A 19337-nucleotide genomic window follows, 5' to 3' on the forward strand; every position below is an offset into this window, starting at 1 on the left:
GGCTTGGAAACAGGAGAAGAACCAGGACCCATGATTTCTCTCTCTGGCACTGTGTTGGAGTAGTCAACATCTCCAAAATCTCATGGCGCCCATCTCCTGTTGTATAAGGGAGATCACTGAGGTTCTGTATGCAAAGAAGGGGCATTGCAGTCTCTCTTTCCAATGATATACAGGCAGAGGTAGCATTTTCATTTGTCAAAAGGATAGCAGGTTTTCCCATGGTGCCATTGACTGTACAAATGTCACTTTGTGGACACTGCTTGTTAATTCAGAGATTTACCTTAACCACAATGAGTTCCATTCCCTTAATGTCCTGCTGTGCATCATGCAAATCAATGCCCACTATCCTGGCAGTTGTCATGATGCCTTTATTCTGCACCATTCTGCTATACCATCACCATTTGAGCCACCACAAGGAACCAGACTAGGCCAACAAGGGTTGTCTGCCATGACTGACCACTTGACTGCGGTGCACATCCTACACTAAGAACAATGCTGCCACATAAAACGTTAATGAGCAAACCATTAGAGTGCTTAAAAGACACTCCTGCTGCTGGGACCACTCAGAAGGACCCTGCAGTACTCGCCAGATCACACGTCACAATTCATCATGGATTCCTCCATCCTACACAATCTCACCATCAGAAGGACGTGGCACATGGCACCACTGAAAACAACACCAATTGCCCAATCACCTACAGCCTCATACCTTGCCTTCCCTCAGTTATTTTGTACACACAGCATCTATTTTCTTTACATTCCCCACCTGCTGCTCATCTCACCTCAACACCCCAGCCACCACCCCCCCCCCCCGCCCTCCCCTTAGATAAGAGCACACTATCATCCATGTTGCTTTCAGCCCCATAGCTGGCCGCAGTCTCAGTCATGGTGTCCATTGGAAAGAGTGAGCAGAGATTAATTATGTACTGTGATCTCTGCAAACTTGATGTCAGAGGTGCAGCTGATGAAAAGGAAAAATGACTATTAAGAGGCACATTAAGTTGCAGCTGGGATACCCTGTGAAGTAATGTAAAGGAGATATTAAAATGGATAAATTGCAATCTCCATCTGCCCTTTAGCTGGAATTATTTTTTAATGGGCAATAATAAGCAAATAATCTGAAATTCGACAGGTTTTGGAGCAGATGACAAAGCAAACAAATGGATGTGTCTATTTTCCTATCTGTTATTGGGAGAAAGCAGTGAATCATTATAACAACTTCAATTTGAAGGAGTGGAGAATCTGGTATGAGATATAACAATGAAAGTAATTTGAAGATATAGGAATTCAATCCAAAATGTGATTCATAAAGGCATAATTTTGGCCTATATGAAGAAAATAGAAGTAACTGAAATAATATGTAATTGAACTAAGAATTCAAAGTAAAACCTGTGGGTTTAAAGTCAGAATCACTGATAAAGGATAGAATCATTTGTAAGATAGATCATTTTATGAGCAAAATGCTACTAAAGGAGCAAGATCCAATTTTAAAGAAAACAATATAGAGAAGTAAAGCAGCAGGATGTGTAAAAGCCAAGCTAAGAACTGTGCAGTGAAACAATACATGCATATTTTAAGAAAGGGATTAAGAAGCAATCATGAGAAATCTGAAATGGTATCTATCGAAGATAATTAAGGGCAGAACTTTGCCCTTGGTGGGTGGGCTTGGCAAGGGCCGGTAGGAGCGGTCCGGAAGCTGACTGCCGCTCGCGATCGGCACCACAGCATGATTTCACACTAGTGGGCCAACTATGGCCCGCCCAGCATGAAACGCGAGTGGTAGGTTGGATGGGCAGCGAAAACTCGATGTTAATTGATAGCTTAATGGCCTTAACGGGCCTTTTAATTGTTAGTGGGTGTGCTGCCGATTCTGGTGCACGCCTGCCAACTGAAATATCGCACGACTGTGAGTTGATGTCGGCATGCTCAGCCGACGTCAACGCGCGTCATTTCACGCTTGAGTTGCATTCCGCCAGGCAAGTGGAGGGTATTCCCTTACACTCCTGACTTGTACCTTGTAGATCATGGACAGGCTTTGGGGAGTCAGGAGGTGAGTTACTCGCCATAGAATTCTCAGCACATTGTGTAGATAAGGTAGAATACAGCATAGACCCAAAAGCTGCCCAATTTTGTTGGAAACATACAGAAATATCGTTCTAATTAATTACAATACAAATGTGGAAATGGCAAAACAGATAAAATTAATTCATGCCATGGCAGGGAAATCATTTGTGCATTTTTATATTGAAATGGCAGGTACAAGTCAAACGTAAAAAAGATTCTGTTCTGCAATTTGTAATGAATAAAATAGTCATACCCTTTAATTATGATGCAGGAACATAAATGAATTTTATTTTCATGCACAATTTTCAAAGTTATTTTATTCTTTCATGGGATGTGTATGTCACTGGCCAGGCCAGCATTTTGTGGCCCACCCTTAATTGCCCTTGAGAAGGTGGTGGTGAGCTTCCTTGTTGAACAGCTGCAGTCCTTGTGGTGTAGATACTCCCATAGTGCTATTAGGAAGGGAGTTCCATGATTTTGACCCAGCGGCAGTAAGGAGCAGTGATATATTTCAAAGTCAGGATGGTGTGTGGCTTGGAGGGGGACTTGCAGGTGGTGGTGTTCTCATGCATCTGCTGCCCTTGTCCTTCTAGGTTTAGAGGTCGCGGCTTTGGAAGGTGCTGTTGAATGAACATTGATTAGTTCCTGCAATCCCTTTTAAAGATGGTACACACTGCTGCCACTGTGTTTTGGTGATGGAGGGAGTGTATGTTGGTGGTGGTGAATGGGGTGCCAATCAAGTGGGCTGCTTTGTACCTGGATGGTGTCAAGCTTCTTGAGTGTTGATGGAGCTGCACTCATCCAGGCAAGTGGAGAGTATTCCATCACACTCCTGATTTGTGCAATGTAGATGGTGGACAGGCTTTGGGGAGTCAGGAGGTGAGTTACTCGCCGCAGAATTCTCAGCTGCTGACCTGCTCTAATAACCACACTATTTACATGGCTAGTCCAGTTCAATTTCTGATCAATGGTAATCCCCAGGACGTTGATAGTGGGGGGAATCAGCGATGGTAATGCCTTTGAATGTCAAAGGGAGGTGGTTGGATTCTCTCATGTTGGAGATGGTCATTGCCCGGCACTTGTGTGCCATGAATGTTACTTGCCACCTGTCAGCCCAAGCCTGGATATTGTCCAGGTCTTGTTGCATATGGGCCAGTATCTAAGGAGTTGCGAATGGCGCTGAACATTGTACAATCATCAGTGAACATCCCCACTTCTGACCTTATGATGGAATGAATGTCTTAGTGAAGCAGCAGAAGATGTATGGGCCTGGGACACTACCCTGAGTAACTCCTGCAGTGATGTTCGGGGGCTGAGATGTTTGACCTCCAACAACGACAAGCATCCTCCTTTGTGGTAGATATGGCTCAAACCAGCATAGAGTTTTCCCTTGATTCCTATTGATTCTAGTTGTGCTAGGGCTCCTTCATGCCACACTCAGTCAAATGTGGCCTTGAGGTCATGCAGAGCAGTCACTCACACCTCATCTCTGGAGTTCAGCTCTTTTGTCCATGTTTGAACTATGGTTGGAATGAGGTCAGGAATTGAGTGGCCCTCAGTGATTTTCAAAACATTGTTGAAGGTCAAGGCAATAGATATTCGACAGGCATACCAGCCAACATATTTGCTGGTAGCACCACTTTAACAATGCAAGTACAAGTTGTTAGTTACAGTGTGCTAAAAGATGTCTAGTCAGTGTTAAGTCTGAGTGTTTTTAATTTAATTTTAGAAAAAAAGATCCCTGCAATATCAGCACAAAGATGAAGGGAACACAGACAAAAATAAAATGATCTATTTCAAGGTCTGATTAGCAAGGGAAATAACAGTTCTGGAGAAATAGACAGGTTACTCCATTAATTCACATTTGAATAATGAGCAAAATTAGAAAAGGGGCATTATAGAATGGTAAGTCACAAACAAGTTGATAAATCAATGGAATAGGTGAAATGATTAGTAAATATTGACAAAAGGAATTATGTTTACAAAGTTATTATTAATTTGGAATTTACTTGCACCTGGAGATCTAAACAGGATTATTAAAAGGAAACATTTTAATTTCTGAAAGCTATTTTAGCAGGTTAGAAAGATCCTCAGATATTGGATCTAATATAGCAGGTTATACATTTAATATGCTACGCACAACTTTCTCAGAACTTGGCTGTGGCACAGGTTCTACTCTAGAAATAAATCACAGAAACATCCACATCATAAATAAACATGCAGACATAATCAATAATTGAATAGGCTACCTAACAGTGTGTGGGGTTTAACCAATGGGGAATTGTAGAAAATTCTTGAAGTGTCAAACTAAGGTGTAATAAAGACAGACATGTGGTGTCACTGAGTTGAAATATGTTAGTGACATCATCACTTTTGAAGCTATTAAACATGAAAGTCTGACCTGTTGAATGGATGCCACTTCCACAGTGCAACAAACGCCTGCAGGGGATTTCTAGGGATGATCAATCAGCTGAATAAATCTATAGCAAGTCTTTCCAAAAACATATCACATATTTTAAAAATAAACTATTACAAAAGACTACTATAGGTGCCTGAAATCACCAAATGGGGAGTAGTACTGTAGTTCTGTGATCCTGAAAGACCAATTAAGCTTTTAACTGATACATCATGGGTCAGATTAGAGACCTGTAAACCTGCAGAAGTACAATGATTCGTAACACTCCACCTTTTATGCATAATACTCTTGCGTAATAATAGATTTACTAGGAGGCTATGTATAGTGCATCAGGTCTGTACCCTGCTGCTTGCAGACTGACTGCTAGTCAGGGCTTAATTCATCACATCCTGTCTGAGGTGGTAATGATTGGCAGCAATTTAAGATATGTACCCTTAAAGGTACATGCACATTGTATCACAACAGCCTACTCCTGTTTGCTTGTCTTATGTCATTGTATTATGTTTTTATGTTATATTATGTTTTAGTCTTATGTCCTCCTTGTGGACAAAGTTTATTAATTTAGTTTGATGAGTCCCCTTTGCTTAGACACCAAACACAAGTCCAATCTTAAAAAAAAAACAGAATTACCTGGAAAAACTCAGCAGGTCTTTGGTCATGAGGACTCAATATGTCAACTCTTTTCTTCTCGACCGATGTTGCCAGACCTGCTGAGTTTTTCCAGGTAATTTTGTTTTTGTTTTGGATTTCCAGCATCCGCAGTTTTTTTGTTTTTATCACAAGTCCAATCTACTGATTGTTTTCAAGACAAGGCAAGCAGTTCATTCCAAATTGTTTGTGTTTGCTTTGCAGTGAAATAGAAATAATGCCTTTGGAATAGTACTTCACATATATCTTACTCAACACATAAGTAGCAAGACACAAATAACTGAAAGATTTGGCACTAACATGCAGTAACCCAGGTTAAAGTGGTCAACCACATCACATTAAAAAAAGAAAAATAAATATATAATTTGAATTAATACAGAACCCCTAACTATTGGATTAGCATGGAGAATTTGTTTTTTAAATGGAAATAAAGGTCAGAACAAATTAGAACATTGATTATTTGATAATAAATCTCTAATGCTGCTGAAAATATAGTCAAGCTCGCAAGTAAACAGCTGAAACAGCACCCAGTACATCAATTAAAGCCACAAAGTGGGTTTGTTCCAGTAACAGGAAGAGGGTTTCTTTGACAGTTTTGATCAATGCTTAATTTTCTCCAAAGGTTGCACAAATCATAACACTGTTGGAAAATTAAAGTGATAAATTGCACAAAATCTATTTACTTCAGACACCAAATACCTCACAAAGTCTTTAGTAACAATGGACCATCATCTCCAAGTATTGAGTTCATGCAATTTGCCAAAGAATAGGATTGTTCCCCACAGCTTCAACTCTGAATTATTCATAGTGAAATGGACTTGAAGAGAGGTCAAAGCAGCCCATAAAGAATCTGATTATGGCATGTGACAGTGAGAATAAATGTGTGTGATCCCTGCTAGTTTACTGCTGGATTATTAGAGCCTGTTATCATAAGTGCAAATGTTACTGGGATGAATTTCTGAATACTGGAAGCTCAAAAATGGGAGGGCAGAAGAAGAAGAAGAAGAGCATCTAGGATAATTTTTCCAGCAATCCCAGTGGAGGCTTTCACAGGCCAAAAGTTCTTATGAAGATGTCAGGCACCATGCTATGGTTTTCTTCCCGCATTGATATTAAGTGATAGGATATGTTTTTAGAAATTGCAGTACAAATACATCGCTTCAGAAAAGCACCACCAGGAAGCATGTATGTCCAAGGTCGCACTTCGTACGAACAGGACACAATGCACTACTTAAAGCTAATCAATGGAACATTGTAAAAACAATGGGCTCTTGAATCATCTAGCAAAGGATCTGACCCAAATATGTCATCTTTACCATCTGACAGATCAACAATCAATAAGGAAGGGAACATAAAACCAAAGCAATCACCAAGTGAAATTCCCAGAGAAAGAAGATCTGTGAGATCAAATTCTACGAAAGATATATAGAGACACATTAATTGTCTTGATATAAGAATATATAGCAACTACGTTTCAGAATATGAAGAGATTCTGTATTATAAGAAAGCTACATTATGTTATGCGATTGCTAATGAGATATATCGACACATAAGTAGTTAGAAAAAGGAATGTTTTCACAATTTTGGAACTGAAAAATATTAAGGGAGCTACTTCATTAAAAACAATTTCAATTTTTTTTGATATATTAATTTGAACTATCTTAAAGTTAGTAAATATTAGTATTTTAATTTAAACAAAAACATAATACATTCAAAGGTGCCTAAATAATCTCACCCTCTGCACTTTGAGGCAAAGAGTGACATACCAGGGTAGATGAGTAAAAAGTTGGAGCTGCTGTCTTTCACATGGGGTCATTGAAGCCTTTAAAAACAGTGTAAATTTGAATGTGGAATGCCATCCGGTTCAGCTTAGTTCATCCATCCAGTAAAAATTCCAAAGTCACACCTTCAACTGCCATTGCAGAATAGAATTGTTTCTTAAACAATTCCAGATGTTTTGCCTCCACAGCTCTATCTGGAAATGGAATCCATTGGGGTAGAGAGTAATGTTACAGACAGGGGAGAGAGATGAACTGAAACCCCCAACCCCCTTCCCTTCTGTCTGTAATCAGTGTAGTATATTTTTGCAAAGGCTAATATATGTGTTCTCAAACTCCCAATAGTGTGCAGCCAATAGCAGCAGAATTCCATTTATTTAAACAAGAGGATGGTTTATCGATATACTCACCCTGAACGGTCTAATGTTGTGTCAATCACACACCACACACCCAACAAATACACAATTAAAGAAGGTAGTGCACTACTACAAATATTAAAAGCAAACACATATTAGTTAGCAGTTCAAGTGTCATTGAGAGTCCAGTGAGGGAGGGAGATTTTCCACTCTGGAAGTGTAGTTCAGTTAAATTCAGATGGCTGGGGTCAGGTCCGGATTAACTGCAGGGTTTCTTCTAAGGGAAGGCTGCTCAGTAGGTCATGTGGGGAGGCACTGGAGGCTCTTGTAACCGGAGGTCCAATTTCTTTCCCAGTGAATTTGGAGCATTTCAGAAACAGGCTTCTCAAAAGACTTTTAAACCTTGCAGTTCCTGATGGGCAAGATGGCACAGTCTTTCCCTACAGTTGTGGCATTATTGATGTTAGTCTGCAGACTGCCCAGGGCCCTTCTGAATTTTGCAATAAAATATTTTCAGTCATGTGATTAGCAACTATTGATCCACAATAGATTGCAAATGATGGTCTTTTAGTAGTAAAGAGTTATTTTCAGCCACATGGTCAAAAGCCTTGATATTTAATGGTGGTCTTTTGAACTTTGCTTCCAGATAATTGGTCTTGATAGCGTTCCTTTGTTATGTTGCAAACTTGGGGTCAGAGTCTAGGTGTCTATTTTCTCTATTTTGGAGTAAGTTTCAACAATAACAGGTGTAACATTCCATGGAGGAGTGCTGTTTAGGCATGTCCATTCAATGTGGGGATGGCGGGAAGGTTGGGAGGGGGTAGGGGTAACCCTGCATGTTATAATTCAATTCAGAACTTTCTGGAAGCTTCTTAGTCTGTTGAAGTTGCAAAAGCTAGCTTAACAGTTTATTAGGATCCATTTTAAAAGGAATACAGTCTTTTTTAAAAAGTGTAATATTTTCATGCCTGCACTGGCATGACAGTAGGCAGGGGCACTGGTTGGAAATCAGAGGGACAGAGATAGAAATAGAGAGAGAAAATTTGAATATACTTTGTTATAAAGTGTTAGACACTCATAATTGTTGTGAGATACATAGTGTAAGGTACATTAAAGAAGAAATTGGTCCATAGTTGTGATTCAACTTCAGTAATTGCTCTTTCAATCTTCTACTTCATTCTTTGAAATTGTTGAAAGGATAGAAGCCAATAATTACACTAGAATTATCCTAAAAAGGAGAGAAAACCAACCAGTTAGTAGATTATGAAAATTGGCAAATAATTGAGAGACTGCAAATTCTGCTTTTTCACATATATTTCAGCACAGGATTGAAAGAACTTGTAACACAAGTAGTAGCAGAATGATTGTGTTTAATTCAGCAAGAAAAGGAGATGAAATTGAATTTTCAAATGAAAGAACTTGCATCTATATAGTGCTTTACCACATCCTCAGAATGGTCCAAGGCTCTGTACAGCCAATGAATTTCTCTCTGAAATGCAGTCATAGTTGTTTGTTGGTAAATTAAGCAGTGAATTTGCACTCAGCAAGGTTCCACAAACAACAGATAAATAACTGATTCAGAGAGGAATGTTGGCCAGGATATTGGCAGACCTCCCTGCTCTCTTTTGGATAGTGTAATGGCATTACCTGAAAAACAGCAACTGCAACAATAGATAGTGCTACAAATGGAACTCGGTATCATGTTTGCTTTAGCTATAGCTTTTTTTTTCTCATAAGTGCAGTATAATCACAGGCCACAAGAGAAAGCATTGAATCAATTAGTTTCCTTTTGCTTTTGTACATTTTAGATTTACCAGAGATGCTGGCTTGTGCTAAAGAAGGCATCCAGCAAAGGCCCAAAACGACTGGAGAAGTTTTCAGATGAACGAGCTGCATATTTCCGATGTTATCACAAGGTAAGCTGGCTGCTGCCGAAGAGAAACAAACTATTAAAAATAGTAGGTTATTTTAGTTAACCATTTTGTCTTCATGATGCCTTCCTTGAATACCATTGTTTTGATGAAACAGTGGTAAAATAGAAATATAACATGAGCTTAAACTGAACAGATACAGCTACCCCTTGTTTAGCTCAACTAATGTGTTCCAGAAAAACTGTGTGCTGAACAAAAATGCGATAAAAAAAATTTCCATAGGAAAATATGTAAATAGGCTGCTTTATGTTCCTGCCCCAAACAGACTGCTGCCTGCTGTCTACCTCCCTGTTCATTACAGCCACACGGGACACAGCCATAACACAGCACGAAGGAAGCTTCCAGTAATCTTCCTTACCTGATTCAGGACTGTTTCTTCAAGTCAGGGAACCAGGGTAATGTGTGGTTGCTTCAGGGCCTGCACTGGGAGCTGGTAGTGGACAGCGGCCTTGGCTTGATGAACTTTGCTGAGTGCCTGCACTGGGCTGAGGATGAGGCTTTGGATTGGGGTATAACCTAGAGGTAGTGACCTGGCTGAGTGAGTGAGAGGTCAGCAGGAGGTCAGATCCCACTAGCGGACTGCCGGAAACAATGTGGAGGGCCATGCTGTTTGTGGCCACCCAAGATGTTGGGGGTGGAACAGGTGTCTGAATCCTGCTCGACAATATGGTAAAACAACCAGTCAGCTCCCAAGCCTCAATTCACTGTCTTCAGCATCATCATGCATCTCTCCTGAGGACCACAAACCTGGGCATTGTCATCTCAGTGAACACGGGAATGATGGCAACCACCTTCCTCCTGGCTGTGCTCCCAGTTCTTCTGGTGAACTGCCACTGCTGGACAGTGGAGAAGATCTCAGCGCTGTCCCTGAAGTTGGATATATTGAAAACGTCTCATTCTCTGTGCTGCAAGATGCAAGATTGTGGTGACCAACTGATAAGTCAACCATATTAAAGCCAGAATGGGATCTGATAGTACGAAGAGCAGAGGATCAGTGACTGCTGGATTCAAAGCAAGTACACGGATGCGAGAGTTAGGAAGTAAAGGAAAGTGTGGATTTTTGAGAATTACTCAGTAACATGAAAAAACTTGAAATAAAAATCCATTATATTAATTTGCTATGACCAGATTACCAAAATATACTTGATTTACCATTATGTCTCTTGCACATTGCACCAAACCAAATAACAAAAATCAAAATTTCCTATACCCAACACCTCCCCTGATTAGAAAATAAACAAACTTTATGAAGGGCCCAGTCTGGAAAAGTTTCACAATCACTGTAGTAATTTTACATAATAGGTTTTGTGATCTAGTAGATAGCAATTAAAATGATGGGTTAATATTTATTTATTTCCATTTTCTTATGTTTCTTTTAATAGCTGATGTCTGTTGGAACATGAGATGTACATACATTGCTATACTGGTCAGGAATTCTGGCTCATATATTCCCCCTCCTGCCCCCTACACCTATGCCCCTATCTCCAAACCCTCCACCCTCCCTTACGTCCATAACTGAAGACAAGTGCAGAATGGGTCCATTGAAATCCCAGTTTAGACAATCTAATTTGGTACATATCAGATTGGAACTTAGAACATCCTGACACAAGTGGCTCCATATCACCCTTGACAGTGTATTTACTTACTGTAAACAAAGGGAAAGCATCTCATTTCAACTGTACAATATAATTCTACTCCTTCCTCACACCAGAAGATTCAATAATTATTTTATGCCAATCCACTTGATGATAAAACATTAGTGCTCATGTTTAAACAACCTTTTACAAAGATAGCAAAAAAACAAGTTGTTAAAACTAATCATGATTACATATCGCCATTTGATCAATCAAATCTCCATGGAATTTGTAGTCCACATGTAATGGTGAACTCCATGGTCTGATGCCAGACCATCTCTGTAGAGTCTAGCTCCCTTTCAGTTACTAAGTTGGGATGGACTGTTGGACATAAATGGATAAAACAGTGGTAGCTTTATTGAGCCACAGGAGACAGTTTATCACATTGTACGGCTTGGTCACACGCCACATTGGGATTAGGATGATATGTCGTGAAGACGTGCCATTGCAGCCAGCTGGTAAAGCATCCTTTTTCCTGCCCGCTACAGCACTTAGTGCAAATCTGGAATGATTCCACTCATTGGTTTCCAGTATTTTTCCTAAACTGCGGGAACACTGCCCCATTTGAAGATTGATATTATGACAAATGGACAGGAAGCAAGACCTTTTCTCTGTAGCTTCTCATCAGAACATGGTTGGCAGAAATAACATCATAATGTTTAGTTCTCAAAATGTGTATTTGAAAGAAAAGCAATCACAATTTATTTTTAACTACGAAATAAAACAGCTGAATTGTTTTGTTGTGGTTGAGATTTTTCTTCTGTTGTTCTTGTCTGATTGACCCCTTCAATGACATGGCAGCCACAAGTGGAATTTTGTGCTCTTTTTGTGTTATATCCTTTATAAATCTCCATATTATAACTTTGTAATAATTACATATAAAAGATGCTTTCTGTGTAGTGAGGTGCATTGTTTGAACTCTGTGTGCATAAAGCTTACATTTATCCATGTGTTGTTGAAACTATTTACAACAAACCGATATTTAAAAAAATAATTTGGGTGGAAGGATCCCAGATTTGCACTAAGTGCGGTAATCGGTGGGTACTGCGATTACCCGTGACCACAATGTTGGCTTCTCATGCCGTATCGCCCAAACCACTGCATTAATTATGCATTCCCGGGAAACACGCCATTTCCATGGCAGACGGGCCGTTATTCACCTGCCACACCATGATTGTTGCTTCATCACGCTGGACTCATTTAAAGTGCAGCTGCGTGCACATCTCTTAGTGCTTTCAGCCCATGACTGCTGCACAGAAGACATGGCCCCAAAAGATAAAAAGACTGCAGCCCCCAGGTTCAATGATGCACCCATCGAGCGCCTTTTGGACGCTGTGGAGGCTCACCGTGATGTCCTCTACCCCGCTCTGGCTGTAAGATGGGCAGCAACGACACCACTCTGGCTTGGGAGGCAGTGGCAGAGGTGTTCAGTGCCAACACCCTGCAAAAGAGGACAGCCCTCCCAGTGCCACAAGAGGATGAATGATCTCCTTTGTTCCACCAGGGTAAGTCACTCTTCTCATCACTTTCTGTTCTCACAATCACAAACCCACCACATGTCCACAGGGCCCTCACTCATTGCTAGCTCAAGGGCATCACCATTCACACACTCACACACATCTTCATTGTCCTCATCCCATCTATGGGATGACTCATCATCCACACATGCCAGGCACACTTATCACCTGGCCTGGCAGGTGTCCTGCTTACACTCTCTCCATCTCTATTCATGCAGGACAAACTGGCACACAACAAGGGGGAGAGGTCACAGACTGGTGGAGTAACGCCTGAAATCAAGGTCCTCATGGACTTTGAAACCATAGACATCCAGCTGGCCAGCGATGACCAGGACCAATCCTGTGCTGACGGTGAGGTTGGCGCTGCTGTACCAAATGAGGATCCAGCAGTGCAACATCCATCAGACAACCTGTGTGTGATGTGTCCTCTTTCACAGGCCACTGCCACGCACTAATTATCTCCCCTTGCCTTTGCAGGCACACCTGGGAAACAACTGATGGAGTCCATGACCCAGGGCCTCCATTCAAGCTCCAAAGAAACCTCTGAAAAGGAATGTGAAGGCACCCTCCCTGAAATTTCATCACAGCGCTCACCCACACCCTCCACCAGCGGAAAGACACACACCTCGGCGGGACCTAGCATTAGAATAGCCTCGAGATCACAATCAGGTGAGCACATCGCACTTTCTGACCCATAGCAGTGGGGGCAGGAACTTCCCAGGTATCTGGCACTCGAAGGACTGCTGGAGGCCTGAAATTTGCTGAGTCCGAGTCAGATGACGAGCCTCTGGATTCAGGCATGTCACAATTGATGGAGCTGCAAAGACAAGCTCAGAAACATCAGGTAGGGATGTCCGCTGTACTCCTCAGATTGTGAGGCACGTTGGAGGAGTCCGTCCACCTTCAGTCTGAGGTGATAGCGCCGGCATGCCAGTGCACCTAGGTCAATGCTGGTAGGATGGCGGAGACCATGGTCCAGGACGTTGCTCCTGCACTGCTGCATGTTGGAACTCCATTGCCAATGCCATAGTTGGTCTCCAATCGTTTGTAGGCGAGAGGGATGCGGGACAGCTTGATCTCACTCCAGTTACCCCTTCTCCTCAATGAGAAAGGCAGGGACCCTCGGACTAAATGGAGGAGGATAAGCATGTGTAACCTCCCTCCACCCCATGGGCATCCATCCAGGTGACTCCAGGAGTGTCTGGCTCATCCGAATCCCCTCATCTATGACATCAGCAGCTCCAGCTCCACAGGACAAAGAGGGTGCCACTGCCACACAGCAAGGTCCTGAAAGCAGGCCGGTGCCCTCCAGGTCTCAGCCCTCCAGAGGATACCTCCAAAGTCATCACAGACAGGGCGTTGCAGTCAGCAAGCTGCCTCCACCTTCACTGTGGATGTCCACAGAGCACCAAGATGTAGCAGCAGGGTTAGGAAAGTTAAGAAGATATAATTGCATAGCCTGGTCATGGGTGTTAATCACTTGTACATACTGTTCACTATTGTCAATAAACTACCAAGAATATCTCCCTGCCTATGCCACCTTGTTCTGATTAGCAGTGTTCGTGTCACTCAGGTGTGAAACCTTTCTGTACAAGATAAAGGCAGGTGTCTCAGTCCAGGGCCTCTTCCCTGTGCTCTGTGCAGCCTTCAGACCAAAGTGATGGTCCAGCCTTACACTCCCTGGACATATTACTGATGCCTGCACCTCGACAGTGCTTGTCACAGCTGCCAGACTGTTGTGGACAGGCGTCACAGAGCTCCATCAATCTCTCTGTGTGCTCTCAGCACCTTGAAGGTGTGGCTGGCCCCCAGTTCTTCAACATCTGTGATCCGTGATGCTGTGCTTCTGAAGGGGTCAGGTGCTGAAGGCTGACAAAGGGTCAGATGTTTTTAAAATTTCATGGTTGCATCTCTATGATATGACCCTGATCACAGAGCACAAGTGAGCTGCTCTCAGTCACACAGGAGTCAGACATTCACAGAGGCTGTGTGAAGGTCTACAGAGTGTCCTCACTGCATGTCATCATTATCCTCCTGCAATCGAATGGATATTAGGGCCTTCACTGCATCTCAATTACTGGACCATTATCACAGAGGGTATGTGCGCCATAAACCAGAATGGAGTCAAACATTCATAGATGCAATGTGAGAATCCATGGGGTCACCTCACTACATGTCATCATCATCATCTATAAATCTAGCAGCTATGAGGGCCTCCTGAGCACACCTCCTTCGTCTGGCCAGCACGAGCGCCTTATCACCGTCATCGCTGCCTTCAAGAACCTTCTCATCTTAACAGCCGACGACTCCTCAACAGAGGAGATTTCCAGCTCCAATATCTCCTCCTCAGCCAGCTTGTCTCCCCGTTGCAGCGCTAGGTCGTAAAGGGTGCTGCAGGTGATGACGATGCATGACACTCTCTGTGAACTATATTTTAGACTCCACCAGACTGCTCCGGGCACCGGAACCTCATTTTCAGTATCCCGATGGTTTGCTCGACCAATTGGTGAGTTACAGCAGGATCCTTAATATACCTTCGCTCTGCTGCAGTCTGAGGCCACCATACGGGTGTCATCAACCACTGCAGGTAGCCCTTGTCCCCGAGGAGCCAACCCTGCAGCCTCTGTGGACCCCGGAAGATGTCAGGGATCTGTGTCCAACTGCGAATGTAGGAGTCTTGGCACTCCCTGTGCAGACCTGCAGGATACATTTGTGTTGGTTGCACACCAGCTGCATTTGACATTATTGACCGCTTGTTGCGACAGGGACTTGAGCGCCATTTGAGTGCAGTCGATCACACCCTGCGTCTGTGGGAAGCTTGAGATCTGGTCAAATCCAATGGCTCTTATATCCTGGCTCTCTTGGTCCCGGGTGAAATGCACAAAGTTGTGTGCTATGGGGAAGGTGGCACCCGTGATCTCATGGATGCAATTGTGGGTGGAGGCTTGTGATATCCCACAGAGGTCACCTGTGTCACCAGTAAAATAAAAATTGAGCACCACATTCACTTTCACGGCCACTGGCAGTGGATGCCCTTCATGTCCCCGTGGCGCCAAATCCTGCAGTAGTTGGCAGATGTGACTGATCATTTCCCTAGACATGCGCAGTCTTCGACAACACTGGTTATTGGTCATCTGCAGGAATGAAAGACGGCATCTATAGACCTTGAGTCCAGCTAAGTGCTGTCCAATGGTGGCTCACTATGGCTCTTCAGCAGCATGTGCGGGAGCCCTAACTGTCCTTTCTTCCTGAGGGTGCAGCTCCTCCCTCTGCACAGCCAGGCAGCTCGTTGCTCTCTTCTCCGTCGTGTGCACTCTCTGGACACCACGAAGCATACAGCCAGTTCACCAGGCTCCATGTGCTTCTGATGTACTCCTCCTGCAGGATGAGAGAGAGAGAGATCCATGTGTTAGCATGGGTATACTAAGAACCTCCCTTGGTTAAGTCTGAAGGCTCCTTAAAGCATCCCGGAGAGTGCTGGCCACCACTTGGATGGCCAGAGTTTAGTATACTGCATGACTGCCCGAAACCCCAATCACCTCCACCCTACTCCATCCGACCGATTGGCGGCAGCTTTGCCCATTGGACTGCACGCTGTGCTCTCAGCTCAGGCACAGGCATTCTCCTAACCCAGACTGCGTGGCTGCGCTGTTAGCTTGAACCATGGGAGAGACTGGTCCAAACTGGGATGATGCTATTGCAAGGAGCTATGAGCACCCCCACTAGCAGTTGCTCCTTGACCAGCTTTAGCAAGAAGATTGTACAATGTGCCCAGTCAACCAACTAAAACACTCATTAGTTTGCAGTCTTTGCCCGAGGGGTGAAAAGCTTTGCAGGACTTGGTGGTACTTTCGTGCCTCTATGTTGCTTGAGTTGGCAGATCAGCTAGAGATTCAACTCCACACATGGTAATGTGGTTGTGGCTGAACTGTCCCAGCTGCAGAGGAATGGTCACTTTATGGAAGGTTTCCCTAATGTGTGGCCTCTTCCCTACCCCTCACCCTAACATGCTTGAGCACTACCTTCAACTGCAAGGTAGCTCTTGTCCCCACCCCTAAGTCACCTTAACCACAGGGCAGCCCTTGCCCCCTATCCCCCCCCCCCCACACACACGCACACACATGCCCCCCAACGTGCCTCAACCTTGAGGTCCAATAGGCGAACTGGGCAAGCACTATGCAACATTACTGTGAACTCACCTCAAGTTCTGCTTAAAGTGCAGCCCACTAAGTACACACCTTTTATGTGCTGTTGTGAAACACATAGCATACTTTCCCACCAATGTGGACAGACAATTCACCACAGGCGGGGGTGCAGTGGTTGGGAACGATTCTGCCAGGCTGGCCTAATAATGATATGGAGATGAATTACAATGAGGTCCCCGACATCCTATGGCAGGAAACGTGGTCCGCCATCAACGGGCTGAGCAATGATTGCAAACCGATTTCTGGCCTTCTTGCTTTATTATCCGCTCATGCCGCCGATCGCACCCGGCGCCAACGGGCACGGAAAATTATACTCATTGGGTAATCGGCTGAAGAACATCAGAAAGATGTGAAAATTTGTGTGTAACTCTACCTTACAACCTACAGTTCCAGCAAAGGGCCACATCTAAAATGTTAGCCCGTCTTCTGATTCTAATTGCCTTTTTATTCATTTCTAACATTTATTGATTTTGTTTTAATTTTCAGCAGTCAAGTTTTTATACCTGCTAGAAACTTCTCTTTTCAAATCTCTTATAAACAGTAAACAAACCTGTCATGGTGAATCTCTGAAAGGAAGAGCTACATTGTCAACCACGGCCTGAATTTCACGCTTGGCGTGTGTGCCAAGTCAGTAGGATCGGAAGTGGGTGTGGAATCTTCTCCCGACTGCAGTCGTATTGCAAACACAATTTTGTACTGGACGGCCAATTAAGGTCCGCCCAGCATGAAACACGCCTTCTCAATGGTCAGGAAGGGCCAGACAGGGGCCGGAGTCTGTCGGGCGCCGGGTCCAATGGCAACCTGACAGGCACTTTAAAACTGGCAGAGGCAGCTCCCTGAAGGTTGCCAGGGGAGAATCTTCCGAGTCTATCCAGGAGGCTAGAACAATGGCCTTACCAGCGGCTGGAAATGTCAGCTGATCTTCTCTGGATAACTACTCCAGAGACATACCAAAATGCTACTGTACCCTTGGTGAATCCCAAAGGTCAAGAGTTTTCTCAGTGCGGCTCTCATTCCGCTGCCATGCCCCTTGCTGGAAGTGTGGCAGAAGTTCTATTTCTTCTCTTTGAATAATTCCTCCTTCATGTCTTTTCTTTAGTTGCCATATTTCCCATTTTACCACCAAAAATTACAAACCACTTTTAAACAGGATTGCTTCTATTTGTTAGAACAGGAAATTTGAATAATTTCTCAGTTAACTTATTGTAGTACGTTAAACCCTGGCAAGATTAAATCTTTGGTCTAATCATTCAGCCGTTGGTTAATGAAGTAAAGCTAACTAAAGTGCCTTTACTCTCAAGATATTTTCCCCATGAAGCTTAAGGATGAATAAAATGTTGTTTGGTTCCACCTATTTATCTTCGGCATGGAGGCTTCTGTTCTGCCATGTTTGGTTAATCTGTTTACTGGCATGACCATTAATAACATGGACAGAATCTTTACCTTGGCGTGCAGGTGTATGCATGACCCACTCGAGCGTAAAATGATGCGCAGTTGCGCGATATTTTGTTCGGTGGGCCCACGCTGGTGTCGGCAGCCCATCCGCCAACAATTAAAAGGCCTGCTAAGGCCATTAAAAAGTTAATTGAATGAAATTTTTCGCTGCCCATCTGACCTTATGGTTGGCGGGCAGGCGAAAAGGCCAAGCAGCCTTTGCACTTTTCAGGAAGCCACATCCACGGGCGGGATGAGGCTTCCAACAGCAAATAAAAATAAAATTGAAATTTTAAAATGTAATTAATAACTTGACCTGCTCATGTGACAGTCACATGAGGGGACATGTTTTATAATATTTTATAAAACTTCATTGTGTTTTTGGAAAGCTGTTCATCTCCATGAAGCTGCTCTGTGCCTCAGGGACATTTTTCAAGCACGCACTCGCGCGCATGCAAGAAGTTCCCCGATTGCCCCGCTCGCACTTCCCCCTCATGATCCCTGCCAGTTAATTTCAAGCTGGGCGGGCCTTAATTGGATAGCCAGTGTGAAATCGTGGTCCGGCCCTGATCGCGGGTGACAGTCGGCTTCCCGAACACTTCTGCCCACCGCTGCCGAGCCCACCCGACGAGGGCTAAATTCTGCCTCATATAATGTTATTTTCATTGGATGTGAATGCCAACATGATATAAAGTTTGCTTTTATCTTAATGGCCTGAATAAGCTTCACTTGTTTTATAGGTGCAGGGCACGCCAGCATCTAATGCTGGATGTGAGTGGCTCTAAACTTTATTGCACAGGCACTGAATGGACTTTGGGTTCAAAGGAAAGGGGAAGAGGTGATGGTGTAGTGGTAGTGTTGCTGGACTAGTAATCCAGAGACCCAGGGTAGTGCTCTGGGAACCTGGGTTCGAATCCCATTATGGCAGATGGTGGAATTTAAATTCAATAAAAATCTGGAATTAAAAGTCCAGTGATGACCATGAAACCATTGTTGATTGTTGCAAAAACCTATCTGGTTCACTAATGTCCTTTGCGGAAGGAAATCTGTCATCCTTACCTGGTCTGGCCTACATGTGACTCCAGTCCCACAGTAATGTGGTTGACTCCTAATTACCCTCTGAAATGGCCCAGCAAGCCACTCAGTTGTAACAAGCCGTTACAAAGACACAAAAAAGGAATGAAACCGAATGGACCACCCAGCATCGACCTGGGCACCGGAAACGACAACGGCAATCGCAGCCCTGTCAACTCTGCAAAACCCTCCTTACTAACATCTGGGGGCTAGTGCCAAAATTGGGAGAGCTATTTCACAGACTAGTCAAGCAACAGCCTGATATAGTCATCCTCACGGA

General features: G+C 43.6%; 1 protein-coding gene across 2 annotated transcripts in view; it reads left to right on the forward strand.

The window, feature by feature from the left end:
- Positions 1–19337, forward strand: part of LOC121286760 (docking protein 5-like) — a 517742-nt gene that overhangs the window by 225756 nt on the left and 272649 nt on the right. For both annotated transcript variants that reach the window (XM_041203793.1, XM_041203794.1), the window contains exon 3: positions 9071–9178. In XM_041203793.1, coding sequence (XP_041059727.1) covers positions 9071–9178 — 108 coding nt within the window. The remainder of the gene's footprint in view (positions 1–9070; positions 9179–19337) is intronic.

The sequence above is a fragment of the Carcharodon carcharias genome, chromosome 14 (assembly GCF_017639515.1).
Source record: "Carcharodon carcharias isolate sCarCar2 chromosome 14, sCarCar2.pri, whole genome shotgun sequence".
Taxonomy (NCBI): Eukaryota; Metazoa; Chordata; class Chondrichthyes; order Lamniformes; family Lamnidae; genus Carcharodon; species Carcharodon carcharias.